Source organism: Cydia pomonella, chromosome 4 (assembly GCF_033807575.1).
Source record: "Cydia pomonella isolate Wapato2018A chromosome 4, ilCydPomo1, whole genome shotgun sequence".
NCBI lineage: Eukaryota > Metazoa > Arthropoda > Insecta > Lepidoptera > Tortricidae > Cydia > Cydia pomonella.
The window spans coordinates 8,951,577-8,968,786 of record NC_084706.1 but is presented as its reverse complement, the minus strand read 5'-3'; the positions used below and the strand labels follow the sequence as shown (position 1 = coordinate 8,968,786).

Here is a 17,210-nt window from a genome sequence, read left to right as displayed (position 1 = left end):
AATTTCGTCTCGCTCTTAGGTCCGTAAACAATCCGCTCCAGATATTCTTTAAAATAAACACGTGAGTAATTATGTCGTGGTTTGGGTCCTTCTTGTACTAATGAATATCAGGCATCGGTGGGGCGTATGTCTTGTCTCCGCACGTACCTCCATAGATGCACTCTATCTCGTCTTACTTAGCGAAATCAAATTGCACAAATCTTGCAAGAGTGTCATCGGACATGTTTGTCGTAAACAAAATTAAATACCGTATAATCGTTTATTTCCCTCGCTGCATGAACGCTTAGGAAACATCCTTTTTCTTCTCACCTCCGAAAATATCTAAACCTCCTGGCATTGCCTTGAACACTGTTAAAATTTTAAACCTCTAGGTTTTGTAACATTGAAACCATTGGGATTCTAATTTCCTTATTTGAATTTGACTCGTGCGTGTTTAATGCTTGCTCCGATTTTACTCTGCTCTGCTCTGCACTCTAATTTCATATCAATCATATCTCTGTTTACATTTTCTTTTGACAGTAAGCAACAGTTCCTAGTATGGAGTGTGGAATTAAATTAAAATTAATTACCTCCACCTTCCATAGTTCCTAGGTAACAAACATTATGATTTCGCTTTCCATAATCGATGGTACTTTGTCCGAGTCAGGTAATTCAATTTGTTCAGTTGATGATTTTTTTTTGAGTATAAGTCGCTATAGTAATCTGTGGCAGTACTTATAATGTCTGGTCTTTTAGTTTTGTCTTTGCCGAAAGAATTTTAGTTTGGGTATCCATTGCTCCTTTCCTTGTAGTAGTTTCATGATAGTATCCATGTAGTAGATTATGCAAAGCGAAGTCGAAAAATCAATCAGCACTCAAAAGAGAGACAAAGCATTAGAAGAAAGAGATCATTACACCACTCCTGACTAAAATCTTCAACATTATCCTGGAAACAGAAAAGATACCAAAATCATGGACAGTATCCTCAATTAAACTATTACACAAAAAGGGTAACAGAAATGACATAGGAAATTATAGGCCTATAAGCTTAATGTCATATATGTATAAAGTATTTTCGAAAATTATTCTAAACCGTATTACCAAAACTTTAGACGAAAATCAACCGATAGAATAGGCAGGCTTTAGAAACAACTACTCTACAGTGGATCACATACACGTAGCTAGACAGATAGCAGAAAAATGCAAAGAATATAACATTCATTATCGCTGTTGCTTCGTAGACTATTGCAAGGCGTTTGATTCACTCGACCACTCAAAAATCTGGAAAGCTTTGCTAAATCAGGGTGTCGAGCACAAGTACATAAGGATAATTAAGAATATCTACACTGGCATCATAGCAAGAATCATATTGGAAAAGGAAGTATGTGACATAAATATACAAAGAGGAGTAAGACAGGGCGACCCTTTATCACCCAAATTATTCACAGCAGTTTTAGAGGAAGTAATTCGGAAATTTGACTGGTCAAATAATGGCTTAAATATAAACGGCGAGAAACTAACCTATTTGAGATTCGCGGACGATATAGTGGTCTTCGCGAGTTCAGCAGGAGAGTTACAGCAAATGCTCCTAGAACTAAATACAGCTAGTAAAGCAGTCGGATTCTCTATGAATCTCCAGAAGACCAAAGCAATGACTACTAACAGTATGAAGGCCAAAGAGATAAAAATAGATGACAACACAATTGAGTATGTAACAGAATATATATATTTAGGTCAACTAAAATCCAACCATGACTCAACAACAAAGAAAATAGACAGAAGAATTGGAAACGTGTGGAAGAGATACTGGTATCTTAAAGAGGTCATGAAAAATAGTCAAATAAGTATGCACATCAAACGAAAACTCTTCAATACATGCATTCTACCAATCTTCACATACGGCTGCCAAACATGGGTACTCACCAAAGCACAATGTAAAAGGTTGAGCATAACTCAGAGAGCCATGGAAACAAGCATCTTAAAGAGAAGAAGAATTGACAAAATAAGTAACAAGGATTTAAGAGACAAAACAGGATTTACTGATGTGACATATAAAACAAAACAACTGAAATGGAAGTGGGCTGGACATACTATTAGAAGAGGAGATAAATGGAGTAAAATTGTAACACTATGGCATCCTAGAGGACATAAAAGAAACAGAGGTAGGCAATTTAAAAGATGGTCCGATGAAATAGAAGACATGGCTGGAAGGACTAAAACATGGACCAGATTAGTGCAAAATAAGGAAGAGTGGAGAAGATTGGGAGAGGCCTTTGCCCAAAGGCACACAGAATCGGTTATCGTATATCAGGGAAAACTATAGATACAGTATAAAAATGTATTTCTGATATGATATAAATAAATAAATAAACAACATTATGAATAAAGATAGGTCTTGACATACGAGGTATATGCAACCTTCTTAATTTTATAGTGACATCTAGTGATGTAGTTTGTACAATCGGAAGGCAACTTTACTCAAAATTAGGTTGTCGGATCCCATTAATAGAAATCGCCGCCATCTTTACTAATGTTAACTACATTTCTAAGTGTCGCCCCCCTGCCGTAGGCTCACCTAAGTCCGTGAGCCTCACACACCCAGCCACATTTTATGTACCTCAATCCTCTTGTTGTCTATGGCACTGTTTGAGCTGTCAACTCAAGTGTCAGTGTCATTGTCAAGTCAATCTGCATTGCGTATCGCGTAGCTCTGTTCGCTTATTAATTTTATCTACGAAGTATTAAAGATAATATCGTAGTGCGTATACAATACAACTAGCGAGTTTAGTCTGAAGCCAAAATGGATTTCCAAAATAGACCTGGCGGAAAAACTGGTGGTGGAGGCGTAGCATCATGGTCCGAAAGCAACAGGGACCGACGCGAGAGACTCAGGCAGCTTGCCTTAGAGACTATCGATTTAAATAAAGATCCCTATTTTATGAAAAATCACTTAGGTAACAAATGACAATTATTTTTGCTATCAACTGTTATATCTTTCTATTACATTTAACCGAGCAATAAAACTGTCTCATCATGAAGTACCGGTTGTAAATATGCTTCAGAAGATTAATTTTATTCTAGGCCCACTGAAATTTAACTAGTTAGTCATAGTCAACGTAGTCCACTTGAATAAGTAAATTTATTTTACTTTTGTATACAGGATCATATGAATGCAAACTTTGTCTGACCCTGCACAACAATGAGGGGAGTTATTTAGCTCATACGCAAGGCAAAAAGCATCAGGCAAATTTAGCCCGGAGAGCAGCCAAAGAGGCCAAAGAAGCGCCTCAGCAGCTGGCACCGGAGAAGCCCAGGATTGAACCAAAAAAGTTTGTGAAGATTGGGCGGCCTGGCTACAGGGTGACCAAGCAGAAAGATCCAGAAAATGGCCAGCAGAGCTTGTTGTTCCAAGTGGATTACCCTGGTATGTATAAAACTATCAGTGAAATGTTTTGAACTAATTTTATTCATATATTAATGTTTTCTGCTTGAATAGGTCTATTTTAGTATTTTAAGTGCATTGAATTTATAGGAAGTGTTCAATCAACACATAATTAGATATATAGATTAGAAAGATATGAATAGAGTTTGCAAAAATTAAATAACTAACACCCTGCTAATTAAACCTTATATTTCTATTCCAGAGATTGCTGAAGGTGTTCAACCTAGACATCGCTTCATGTCAGCCTATGAGCAAAAAATTGAACCTCCAGACCGCAGGTGGCAATACTTACTGTTTGCAGCTGAGCCCTATGAGACCATCGCTTTCAAGGTTCCCAGCCGAGAAGTGGAAAAGCATGACTCCAAGTTCTGGACCCACTGGAACAAAGACACCAAGCAATTCTTTTTGCAATTTGCATTCAAGATGGAAGCTTTACGCATGCCACCACCTCCTCCTAAGATGTGGGAGAGTCATGGGATGCGTCTGCCCCCTCCACCGGGAGCACCAATGATGGGAGTGCCTCCGCCTCCACCGCTATTACCGGTACCACCACCACCACCTTCCATGTAAAATACGTATATTCTGCTTGCAATAAATATTTTGAATATCATATTAAGAACTTATTTATTTCACATGAACATTAAAAAAATTATAAATACAACAAACTATTGCAAATCCGTCACATATGTAGGAACTATCGTCAACAGGGTAAATGGGGATAAAAAACAGGAAAAGACAATTTTCTTTCTTGATGATTTCTGAAAAATTACTATATCAAATATTATTATGCAATATTTGTGTAAGTAGTTTTTAAGATATTATCAGGTTCCTGTCATTCCCGATTTTTATCCCTGTTTACCTTGATTGACTTTAAGAAATATCTCCAAACATGTCTCATCCGTGACATCATATGATGTCAGTACCATTTGATTTTTATATCGCTGGTATAAGATATTGAATATAAATGCCTGGGCTCAGACTGGCTAAAGAGCTTGTTACACGTACAGTCAGCAATACTATTCGCTTAGTATCTTTGGATACAAACTTCTATGCAGGGGGGATAATTTTTCTCTGCAGCTGACTATAATATATATACATATATAGTTTGGCCCCTGGACTGTTTCATTTCATACATAGAGAAAATCACCAAAGCACCCAAAAGAAAGAGATGAGTATAGTTTTCTTGGTGCTTACTGACCGTCGAGTTATGTTTGCCAGAGTATAGTATCAAACTACATATACATACACAGATATTTATGATATGTTAGTGAATTAGTCCTCTAAGGAATAAATGTAACACTTTTTCACGTTTATAACTTATACTACTATTGAATTTGGTTATACTGAAATTATAAAAAAAAAAACGAAACGCAATACGGAGCGTAGCAACCATGTAACGGAACGTGATTTAACGGTTTCTGCGAGAATAATAATAATCGGTGTTCTTACTGTCCTGCTGTACTGTAATTATTTGGCGCGCGTTCGCTCAACGGACGGACGGAGCGTTGCATTGCAAGCCGTTGAGTATTGAATTGTGTACTTTTGAGACTTGTTATTACATTTCATAGAGCTATTTTTTATTTATTTGAGTGGATTTATATTAACAATAATGTTCTCCAAAGCCAAAAGATTTGAACCATTGTGTAAGTATCATTTATAATTTTATATTATATATAAAATAGTTACTTTTTTTAAAGAAAAATGTTTACATTGTTTCTTTCATCAAAGCGTTTCATGAATTCAATTAAGTACCTTTTCAATCAATCCATCTAATTGAAGTAAAAATTAAATTGTATTGTATTATTGTGCTCATCCCTTTATTAAAAATAATACGTATTATTTTGCATTACTATTAACGCTCTAGCGATACATACAAAAAAAATATAGTAGCCTATAATTTTTTTGTATGTACTTATCGCTTTATCTCAATAAGTTAAATGTAATATTTCTTGTTATTTATAATTTTATATATAGTATTTCATGTTAAGATGATAAGTTAATTAATACTTCTCTTGTTTCCAATTGTGAAGTTTTCGGATAGGTACATTAGGAACAAACCGGTACATTACATATTTGAATTTCCACATTAATTACTTACATTATTCACTTAGCTAAGGAGTTTAATTGATCTAGTTCATTTATAACTGAATTGGCATGAGGATTAAGCATAAATAGTTGTCAATTTCAAGTTCAATCTCTATTTTTCAAAGAGGTAACAGAGATTTTCGCTTGTATTTCGTTTTCTACATTATGTTTATGTTGTAATGATTTTGATACATATATTTTATTTCAATGTCACAATAGTACATTACGATAAAAGTGCGAAAAATAGGAAATTCGAAACGAGTGGCGATAAATTAAAACACGACCGAAGGGAGTGTTTTAAATCGACACGAGTTGCAAATTATCTATTCGCACATGTATCGTACAACGTTTTACTGTACATATGGCCCTTTAAATGTTTGACACATTAACGTAATATGCTTATTTGCACACTAGTGCGCTAAAGTAGCACCATATGTACTGTAAAGATGTAATCTTCATATTGACATTCTTTTATTCTAACACATTAAAAAATTTCAGCCTCCTGGGGTGAAAATCGCACCAGATACACACAATCATTAATTTCATACAAGTATAAATCTTTATTGGGCACTCCAAATTAATAATATTTACCTCAATTAGCTAAAAAGATTGTTTTATCAAAATGATAATGATATGGTCAAGTCTATTTTCATTGTTCCATGCTCGAATAAAGTGAGTCTGAACTCATTCCCACTTGTCTCAGTGAGAACAACTGGGAATCTGTTCATTCCCATTTGTTCCTAACTGGCTCTTCTTCCAGTGTCCCCCTGTGCTTAGCAGGAACACTATATAATTTTTCCAATCAGTTCTTGGCTCAGTCTGATGGGATAGGAACAAATGAGAGTACAAGTATGGTAGGTAAACTAATAAATAAATAAACTAGAGGTATATTCACTGCTTAATACTTCCCATTCTTATCCAGCTCTCAAAAATCAAACAAAAGAAACGAAGCAGCTAGAGCTGGAGAAATTAAAGCCAATGAAACAGCCAGAGTCCGAAAAAGTGAAGCCAACAAATCCGCCAGAGGCAGAGAAAGTAAAACCAACAAATCACCCAGAGTCTGAGAAAGTGAAGCCAACAAATCAATTAGACCTTGAGAAATTAAAGCTAAAAAAACAGCCTGAGCCTGCGAAAGTAAAGCCAATAAAACAGACAGAGTCTGAGAAACTGAAGCCAACTGTGAAGGCACCAGCAGTTGTGAGCAAGTTGAAGTTTGTAACACCAGCAAAGGCAACAACCAGCAGCGATGTGCAGTCCCAGTGCAGCTCGATTCCCAGCATCAAATCTTTTCTTACTGTAAGTTAATAATAATAGATTTCAGGCTATTGTTAGTTGGTAACAGCTGAGAATTATTTTTAACCTTTTACCACTGGGAACTTAGACAAAAACCCAGTAATTATAGTACAAATTATATGAATTGTTTTTTTTTGGCTAGGGCAGCCTTTGTTTCTTTCGTGCAGCAGTTACCAATGCTACCGCTACTGACTGAAAGGGAACAAATTAGTTTAAAAAGAAATTTTACCATCCTAATTTACTTAGTTCAAATTCATATTCATGTAACAGCTCATTCTGTTATTGGACAGGCCACACACAAGCGATCGATCCTCCTATATTACCCAAACTCGTTATCTCAGAATGAACTACATAAATTTGAACCTTAATACTATCATGATAGTTGCTTTTTAAATACATGGTTGCTTTGTGCGCGCCTAAGACGCCTCTCCATAAAAGAAATAAAGTCTTTTGTTTAACAGATTAGGGTGTGAAGCGTAAAAATGATTTCAGAAAATTCATACTATGCCATCAAATCACTTTGGTGATAACAACTGGGATTTCTCCTCTCGGTTACCACTGGTGAAAGGTGAAAAAAAATATCCCTGTAGCTACTATTTTTTTTAGTGTGATAGTATTAAAAAAAAAGTATGTAAGTATTTATGTATGTATTTCTTTAAATTACATAATATATTTTTTTTGTAAAATTTTGTTATAAAAATACAAATTAATACTTTTATCATTGAAATGAATCTAGAGATTATTTTGATTCCTGTGCTAGTAGCATAGCTGGGCAGAAGTCCGTTAATCCGTTAATTTACGAAGTTAAGTTTTCGAGTAACAGATTAACTTTTAAAACCTGTAATGGACTTGTTGACTTTCCGTAAGTCCGGTAATCGTCATTGATTACCATGTTAATTAGTAGATTAGACTTCAATAAAAATCAAAATTTATGATTATTTCTACTAGTTTTATTTCCCATTGCGTATATTTACGATTTCGAGTAAACGATTAACTTCCGTTAAAACTTTTGATAAGTAATGTTCAACGAAGTTAACTTTTTATTTAACGGATTAACGAAGTTAACTTTTTGATTATCGGTGCCCAGCTCTGGCTAGTAGTGGGATGAGAATATATGTACAGTAGTTGATTTGTAATTAAATACTCTTAATAATTGATAGATAGAATACTCTTTATTGGCACACCTCAGTTAAATGATACAATAAAATAAATAAATTTCTTACAGCCCAAACCAGTTACAAATAAGAAAATAATCAAGGCCCCGTCTAGCCTCAAAAAACCAGCGCAAACAGGCCAAAAACAAAGTGGCAACAAAATTCAAAGCTGTAAGGTAGCCACTGAAGATATTATCAAAGCCCAGGATGCTGAAATAAGGTACTGATTTAGGTATATGTAATGTATTGGTTTATTGATAATGATTAGTGATTTAATAAACCACCATGTAGTTTGACTTAATTAATTGTTAGTGTAATTTCAGGAACAAGGACTATACTATTAATGAATATAACAAGCAAATTGAAGAACTCAAAAATGAAATTGCTAATTTACAAAAACAAATGAAGGAAACTACCAATAATGTTAACGCTACTGGCAGTTTAAATCAACAGCTATCAGAGATGTCTTTGAAAGATACTGGAGAAAGATCTGAAACCAAAGACAATGCTAGTAAAAATAGTGCTCAAGATGACTTAGAAATGATTGCTAAATATGAACTTAAAATTGCTGAAATTGAACTTCTGTGTGAAAAACTGGAACTAGAAGTGAGCAGTAAACAAGTAGAATTGACTTCTCTTGAAGAAGTTATAACAATCAGAGATAGTTTGTGTCAGGACCTTCAAGAGAAACTGAGTAATATGGAATCTGTATTAGAAGAAACTAGGTGTAGACTGGAAATGGTTAAGGGGCATCATGCCTTAGCTCTAGAAGCCAATGAAAGCATTCGGCGAGAGTACAAGGCTGAGCTTGAAAGTCTAAAGTCTAAATTTGAAGAAGAAAAGCAGGCTATTGTAAGTAGATCGAAAACCGAACAGGATAGCATTAGAGAACATTACAACATTATCATTGAGTCCATTAAGAATCAGTTGACTAAAGAAAAGGATGAGTTGTTAAATGATTTACAACAACAACTGGCACATAAGGACAATGAGATGAAAGCTAAACTTGAACAGATTGATGAGGCTACTCATGAAAAGCTTAGGCTTTGCGAAATTCAGTTTGAAGAGCGTAGTCGCTCAATTCAAGAACACTGGACTCATCAACAAGAAAAAATATTCTCTCTAGAAAAAGAAACCAAGGATCTCAAATATAGCATTACCATAGCAGAACAGAAAAATCAGTGTTTACAAAGAGACTTTGATGCCCTACACAGAGAAATTGAAATTTTAAAATCTGAAAAAGGAAGCATTTTTGAAGAGACTAATGAATTGAAAGATGAAACAAAGAAGAAAATCATAGATTTTGAAAATGAAATCAATAAACTCACAGTAGAGGTGGATAAGACGAGCAAGGAGAAACGTCAGTTTGAAATGTCTCTATCTGTAACTAGAGATATTGTCCAAGTTCTCACAATGCGGCTGCGAGAATCAGATAATGAACTGGAACATTTGGAGGAGAAAGTAAAATCCTTAACTAATGACAAAGAGGCTCTTGAAAATGAACTTAGTACGTACAAAAACTCTTTAAATAACGCTCTCCTAGAATGCAACGAATACAAGGAAGCTTTGGTAAATATTCTCAAGTCGAAAGCGGCGTTAGCAAAGGAACACACGCGTATAATGGAGCACAACGTTACGCTTATCGAGAGTTTGCAAAACGTCGAAAAGGAGGCATATCGTGAACTCGGCACTATTCAGAGTGAACTTATTGAAGATGTGGAGATGATAAAGAAGGAGTCAAAATCTCAAATTAAAGTTTTGCAAGATGAGGTGAGTAATCTAGACAAGTTAAGTTCAAGAAAAGGGAACTAACGACGCAGCAGCTGTCTGTTAGGTAACCTATATTTCCAGTTTGGAGTCATATAAGAAAGACCCTTTCAAAACTCAAATCTTTTAACATTAACACATGAAATCTGGTTCATTTATTAATACCTTTTAACTGTAGCATAGATTATACGTATAATAGTTCTTACGAACAGATACTTATCTCTCAAAGAAAACGCCAATACCTACCGTTTTAATAAAAATACAATGGAATGACCTTCAACGTGCCGCACCGCGCGCCAGCGATTGATAATAAACATAGATGACGAACTAGCTCTGCAAAATGACCCCACACATATTGTGCCGAAGCGGGCGGGGCGTCAACTTTGTGCCGATGAGCTATTTAGTTCGCAAATGGCGGCCCATTGTCACAGTCGTAGTAAGAAGTATTAAAATTATATCTTTAATAAAAGACATATGCCTTATTGTGCGGATAAATGATGTGCTAGTCGTTCCAACAAACACTGGAAAAAATATGGGATTACCATTCACGTATAGTTTAGCTAGGATAATATTATTTTCATTTCTCTTGATCAAAACAGATTTTCTATGGGGATGATGTAATGCATTTTAAGCAATCGTTGATATTAAGAAACTTTCATTTTAAATTTGTGCAGGTTGTAGTTTTGATAATTTAGATTCGTGATAGTAAATACGAAACGTCGTTGTAGGTGGCGCTTTTTATGTGTACATTTTTACTAAGTCCTGGTATCTCGCTGCTATTTATAACTTTTCGTTATATTCGCGAACGGCTGGACCGATTTGGCTAATTTTGATATTAGAATATTTCTAGGTCCAGGGACGGTTTGAACGGTGAAAAAATATGGAAAGAATGCGAGGAAAATAGTAAAAACAATAATGATATTTTCCCATACAAACTGTTCCTACGACGTTTTCAATACGATTTCTGCATGTTTGCTCTGATCAAGATTAAAATTCAAATCCAAGATGGCGGGCGTTTTTTTTCTCATGTTTGATCTAAAATTCGTTATAAAGGTCCTCTCGGATCCTCAGATATCGGTTTTCATCTTGATCAGAGCAAAATTTAAAAATCCCAAATGCCAGCTGTTTTTTTCCGATTTTGACCTATCAAATTTACATTAATTTCTATCAGACATATTTCTGTGCCACTTATAAACTAAATATCACAGGTGCCCTATAAGATGAACGATACAATGTATTAATTGGTTCGGAGGCCTAAATGCCTTTAAACACGTGCGACAAACGAACAAATAACAAGCCTGTATATTAATACACTTTAAAATAAAATAATAAATTATCATACAAAAATATTGCATTTAAAACGTTCTATATCGCATGAAACCGTCTACTTCGAGTTGGTTTCCATTGTCATGTATTTTCAAGTGTCAACGCTACAGCCAATCACAGCGCCTTATTTTATAATGCACCAATCGTAGTTTGGGTGGTTTAAATTGACTAATAATGGTCAAACGAAGTTACGTCGAAGAAAACAAGACCCGAGTTGCAATTGGTCCGTTATGAGTACTGCGTGTTTTAATAGTGGGGCCACTTTTACGCTGATATTTTGTTTGACGTTAGTCTTCCATGTTTTTTACGTTCGCTGCCGCGCGCAGCGTCACAACGCTAGCCGTCGCTAGGGTTGCCTACGCTTAGAAATGATTTTACAAATACTACTTAAATTAACATTAGAACTTGCCGTTAAATTATAGTATCCTCAAACCAAACGGACGACTGAGCCAATAAACGCCGGCGGCCGTAGGGATGGCGGCATGTCAATACTGGATTTAATTAAATGTCGATAAGATTGATTATATTTTCATTGCATAATAGTGTAATTTATTTATATGTTTTTATTAGTTTAAGTTATTCTCAGTATCGTGCTGATACCGTAGGTCATTAGACTATCACACTTATTATTTTACATATAATAACACAATGACACAGTCATTAGGGTACGCCGATTTTAGTATTTTATTTTTTATTTTATTTTATTTTAGTATATGGAAAACCAACAGCGCTATATATATCTAGAACTTCCAATAGAATTACAGAGCCAATTACAGGTTCTCACTTATAGAAATACAATAAATTATAAAAAGTTTTTGCCCATCTTAATTTACACATACAAGTTCCTACAGCATAAGAACAGGTCTATATATATGATTCATTATTACAAAAAATAAATTAAAAAAAGAAAAAGTAGTTAAATCCTGTGAGTACATGTACATATTCAATAATGCACCGAGCCTTGACCTGCGCCAGAATTATTGTCACCCAAGAAGTGTCTAATTAATTTATTTTTTATTACTGCTATGCTATCATTATATATGTCGATATCACAATTTATAGAAACTTTATTTAAACTCATGCCTGCCCTGCATATGAAACTGTTTTTCCTATACCTAGTAGTAGCTTGGTAATTACTAATGGGACGAAAATGCCTTAGCTTCCTAGAATATTAAAAGAGATCTTATTAAGCAAATTTGGACAATCTACATTACCTTTAATAATATTGACTAAGTGCCAGTTGCACCAAACACAGTTAACAGACTGATCAACGTCACGTAACAGAGATCTATGAAACTTCCCATACAATAAAATTTAGCGAACGCTTTAACGGTGACAGACGGTTTGGTGCAACCGACCCTAAGTACACTATATCTGCAATTTCACGGCGCTTAACAAGTAGGATCAAATGATGTTTCTTACACAGCTTGAGATAGTCGATAGAACTATAGTTGACTCGCATTTTATAACAAAGAAATTTTATAAATTTTGACTGTAATCTCTCAACCCTATCAACATAAATTTGATACTGAGGATTCCATATTTGAGATGCGTATTCTAGTTTGCTTCTCACGTAAGCGCAATACAAGGTTTTCAAGAGTTTTAGGATGGGTAAAACAAACTGAACTACGCATTATAAAACCAAGTGACCTGGAAGCTTTACCTACTATATTATCAATGTGTTCTATTATCTACTATATTATCTACTATAGTATCAATTATACTATATCCGTCCACTTATATCTTACTTATATTAAATCTTACTATGTTTTAGTTCTAAAGTACCTAATTGTAGTCTTAAAAGTATTTATTTCGTAATATAAAATATTGTATGCATTACTTACTTTGTTTTCATTTTTGCATATTATCTTATCGACATGCCTTGTACCGTGTGCTTTCTACCTTCACTATGCGGCCCGGCTGATAACAGGCACGCTGCATAAGGGCGTGCGGGTGCGAAAGAGACAATACGATGCTAATGGTTTTACGATCCCAGTCGTCTATTTGGTTTGAGGATAGTATAATCGTGACGGTTAGAGACGTGGAATCTTGAGCGTTGCGAGGGTTTCAAGGCACGAGGATGAAACGGACTTTGCCTCCGAGTGAAACACAAAATGTTTCACAGCACCAACGCAAGGAAAATACTAACTATGAAATACAAAAAGAAACTATCCAAATCAAATCCAAATGAACGTAATAAAAATGTAATCATCATTATAAAAGTCAGTTCTACCAGCTAACACAAGGAAACAACTCAAAATCTGCATCTGATTACTTTGCCCATGTGGATAAAATGCGATTTTCTCATTGTTTTTGAAGAATCAAGGTCAAACTTACATAACGAAGTATTCATGAGAGTAACGTATCGTGGTCGTACTCGCAGGTGGAGAAGAAGCACGCTCTGTGCACGCTGGCCACGGAGCAGGCAGCGGCCGCGGCGGCCGGCGCCGAGGCGGCGCGCGCGCTGCTGGCCGCCGCGGCCGCCGAGCTGGCGCGGCTGGACGCCGACAACCGCCGGCTGCAGGCGCAGGTATGTCACTCGCAGGTGGAGCGCGCGCTGTGCACGCTGGCCACGGAGCAGGCGGCGCGCGCTGCTGGCCGCCGCGGCCGCCGAGCTGGCGCGGCTGGACGCCGACAACCGCCGGCTGCAGGCGCAGGTATGTCACTCGCAGGTGGAGCGCGCGCTGTGCACGCTGGCCACGGAGCAGGCGGCGCGCGCTGCTGGCCGCCGCGGCCGCCGAGCTGGCGCGGCTGGACGCCGACAACCGCCGGCTGCAGGCGCAGGTATGTCACTCGCAGGTGGAGCGCGCGCTGTGCACGCTGGCCACGGAGCAGGCGGCGCGCGCTGCTGGCCGCCGCGGCCGCCGAGCTGGCGCGGCTGGACGCCGACAACCGCCGGCTGCAGGCGCAGGTATGTCACTCGCAGGTGGAGCGCGCGCTGTGCACGCTGGCCACGGAGCAGGCGGCGCGCGCTGCTGGCCGCCGCGGCCGCCGAGCTGGCGCGGCTGGACGCCGACAACCGCCGGCTGCAGGCGCAGGTATGTCACTCGCAGGTGGAGCGCGCGCTGTGCACGCTGGCCACGGAGCAGGCGGCGCGCGCTGCTGGCCGCCGCGGCCGCCGAGCTGGCGCGGCTGGACGCCGACAACCGGCGGCTGCAGGCGCAGGTATGTCACTCGCAGGTGGAGCGCGCGCTGTGCACGCTGGCCACGGAGCAGGCGGCGCGCGCTGCTGGCCGCCGCGGCCGCCGAGCTGGCGCGGCTGGACGCCGACAACCGCCGGCTGCAGGCGCAGGTATGTCACTCGCAGGTGGAGCGCGCGCTGTGCACGCTGGCCACGGAGCAGGCGGCGCGCGCTGCTGGCCGCCGCGGCCGCCGAGCTGGCGCGGCTGGACGCCGACAACCGCCGGCTGCAGGCGCAGGTATGTCACTCGCAGGTGGAGCGCGCGCTGTGCACGCTGGCCACGGAGCAGGCGGCGCGCGCTGCTGGCCGCCGCGGCCGCCGAGCTGGCGCGGCTGGACGCCGACAACCGGCGGCTGCAGGCGCAGGTATGTCACTCGCAGGTGGAGCGCGCGCTGTGCACGCTGGCCACGGAGCAGGCGGCGCGCGCTGCTGGCCGCCGCGGCCGCCGAGCTGGCGCGGCTGGACGCCGACAACCGCCGGCTGCAGGCGCAGGTATGTCACTCGCAGGTGGAGCGCGCGCTGTGCACGCTGGCCACGGAGCAGGCGGCGCGCGCTGCTGGCCGCCGCGGCCGCCGAGCTGGCGCGGCTGGACGCCGACAACCGCCGGCTGCAGGCGCAGGTATGTCACTCGCAGGTGGAGCGCGCGCTGTGCACGCTGGCCACGGAGCAGGCGGCGCGCGCTGCTGGCCGCCGCGGCCGCCGAGCTGGCGCGGCTGGACGCCGACAACCGCCGGCTGCAGGCGCAGGTATGTCACTCGCAGGTGGAGCGCGCGCTGTGCACGCTGGCCACGGAGCAGGCGGCGCGCGCTGCTGGCCGCCGCGGCCGCCGAGCTGGCGCGGCTGGACGCCGACAACCGCCGGCTGCAGGCGCAGGTATGTCACTCGCAGGTGGAGCGCGCGCTGTGCACGCTGGCCACGGAGCAGGCGGCGCGCGCTGCTGGCCGCCGCGGCCGCCGAGCTGGCGCGGCTGGACGCCGACAACCGCCGGCTGCAGGCGCAGGTATGTCACTCGCAGGTGGAGCGCGCGCTGTGCACGCTGGCCACGGAGCAGGCGGCGCGCGCTGCTGGCCGCCGCGGCCGCCGAGCTGGCGCGGCTGGACGCCGACAACCGGCGGCTGCAGGCGCAGGTATGTCACTCGCAGGTGGAGCGCGCGCTGTGCACGCTGGCCACGGAGCAGGCGGCGCGCGCTGCTGGCCGCCGCGGCCGCCGAGCTGGCGCGGCTGGACGCCGACAACCGCCGGCTGCAGGCGCAGGTATGTCACTCGCAGGTGGAGCGCGCGCTGTGCACGCTGGCCACGGAGCAGGCGGCGCGCGCTGCTGGCCGCCGCGGCCGCCGAGCTGGCGCGGCTGGACGCCGACAACCGCCGGCTGCAGGCGCAGGTATGTCACTCGCAGGTGGAGCGCGCGCTGTGCACGCTGGCCACGGAGCAGGCGGCGCGCGCTGCTGGCCGCCGCGGCCGCCGAGCTGGCGCGGCTGGACGCCGACAACCGCCGGCTGCAGGCGCAGGTATGTCACTCGCAGGTGGAGCGCGCGCTGTGCACGCTGGCCACGGAGCAGGCGGCGCGCGCTGCTGGCCGCCGCGGCCGCCGAGCACTAATGACACTTAGCTGTAGACCTCCCGAACTGTCACGAGAATTGGTTGAAAAATCTGACCAGTAGACAAGAACGGCCGAACATACGAAGCATTTTTCCCCAAGCTAAAACTGAGACGCTTATCGCTCGCTAGGATATAGTTACACAAGACAAATTTATAGCTACAATATCTACATTTTTAAAAATTCCACTAACGGTATTTTTGTACACAGATACAAGACCAACAGTCGCTTGTAGTGGAGCTCTCCCTGCTGCGCCAGGAGAACGAGGAGTTGACCATGACCGCGGCGAAACAGTCCTCGCTCATCGACAAGCTGAAGAAGGACGCCGAAGCCCACGTCGCACCCAAATCCCCCTCTGTCATGCGCAAAACACATAAAATTGGCAAAGAAAACTTGCCCGCTGTTATAAGCCCCCTTAGGGAACGCAACCACTGACTTATGTCGTATACAGTACGATCTCTGTAACTTCGCCAAACGGTCGTACCGTATAAACTATTAGATACCATAAGTACCATTCTATCCTCAATCGAGAAACATGCATGATTGTAATTTGAATTTTGTACTAAGTTGCCGGAGTACCGTGATGACTATATGAATACAGGTGATGACTATAGTATGCAGGTTTCATGCTATGCTAGGTACTTCTAAGAAAAATGATAAACTTCATACTAAAAAAGGTACTATTTAATAAGCCTTTTGATGTGACTGGGGAACCATGGCAAAAACGCGTATTTTTTGCCCGACTGACGTCCCTTCACTGAGATTCTTTGTAACCGATTGTGGCAGCTTTCAGTATAAGATCCACCTGTGTTATTTCCGTTAGTGTTTGTTTTGGATTTTGTAAAGACTGTTAAATTAAATAGTGTGTTGTTATAATATTTGGAAACATTAAGTTTGCCTAATAGTCATATAAATACCAAAAATCTGTATTTAAATAGAATGTTTGTTAACAAATCTGAAAATCTAATCCATTATTATCATATTCCTATGATTGTTGAGTTGGGATTCGTATGTATGTTAATTTATTACAAAACAAAATTTAAATATTCTTATGTCTCGTACTCATAAAATTTGCGTGTGCAAAATAAATTTATGAGAAATCGTAATGGCTGTTGATTTTTAAGGCTCCATCTGTAGTCTCTATCACCTTAACGCAATCCTCCTCGTTGTTTGATTTGAAAGGTATTTCACTGAATCCTTCACGTGATGTCCAAAAGTCAGAATGTGAATGTGACGATAATGTCCACTGCCAGCAGTCCTAAGGAAATGTTTACATTACACTGATTTAAACTTTCGCGATTCTTACACATTATTAACTAATACAAACGGGACTTAATCGCTTAAAAAGTTTACCTCCGACGTTTCGAGGACGGCGTTGTCCCCGTG

The 17,210-nt window shown here is 41.2% G+C and overlaps 2 protein-coding genes across 2 annotated transcripts; both read left to right on the top strand.

Annotated features, from left to right (window-relative positions):
- The first annotated feature begins 2,644 nt into the window (after window positions 1-2,644).
- LOC133517011 (splicing factor 3A subunit 2) lies at window positions 2,645-4,031 on the top strand. Its single transcript, XM_061850117.1, has 3 exons — window positions 2,645-2,933; window positions 3,140-3,403; window positions 3,624-4,031. The coding sequence occupies exons 1-3, from the start codon at window positions 2,780-2,782 to the stop codon at window positions 3,989-3,991; spliced, it is 786 nt and encodes a 261-aa protein (XP_061706101.1). The 5' UTR covers window positions 2,645-2,779; the 3' UTR covers window positions 3,992-4,031.
- A 652-nt stretch (window positions 4,032-4,683) lies between these two features.
- Window positions 4,684-16,930, top strand: LOC133517013 (golgin subfamily A member 4-like). The gene is made up of 6 exons (XM_061850119.1): window positions 4,684-5,064; window positions 6,429-6,802; window positions 8,025-8,173; window positions 8,277-9,723; window positions 13,430-13,576; window positions 16,035-16,930. The coding sequence occupies exons 1-6, from the start codon at window positions 5,031-5,033 to the stop codon at window positions 16,257-16,259; spliced, it is 2,376 nt and encodes a 791-aa protein (XP_061706103.1). The 5' UTR covers window positions 4,684-5,030; the 3' UTR covers window positions 16,260-16,930.
- The last annotated feature ends 280 nt before the right edge of the window (window positions 16,931-17,210 follow it).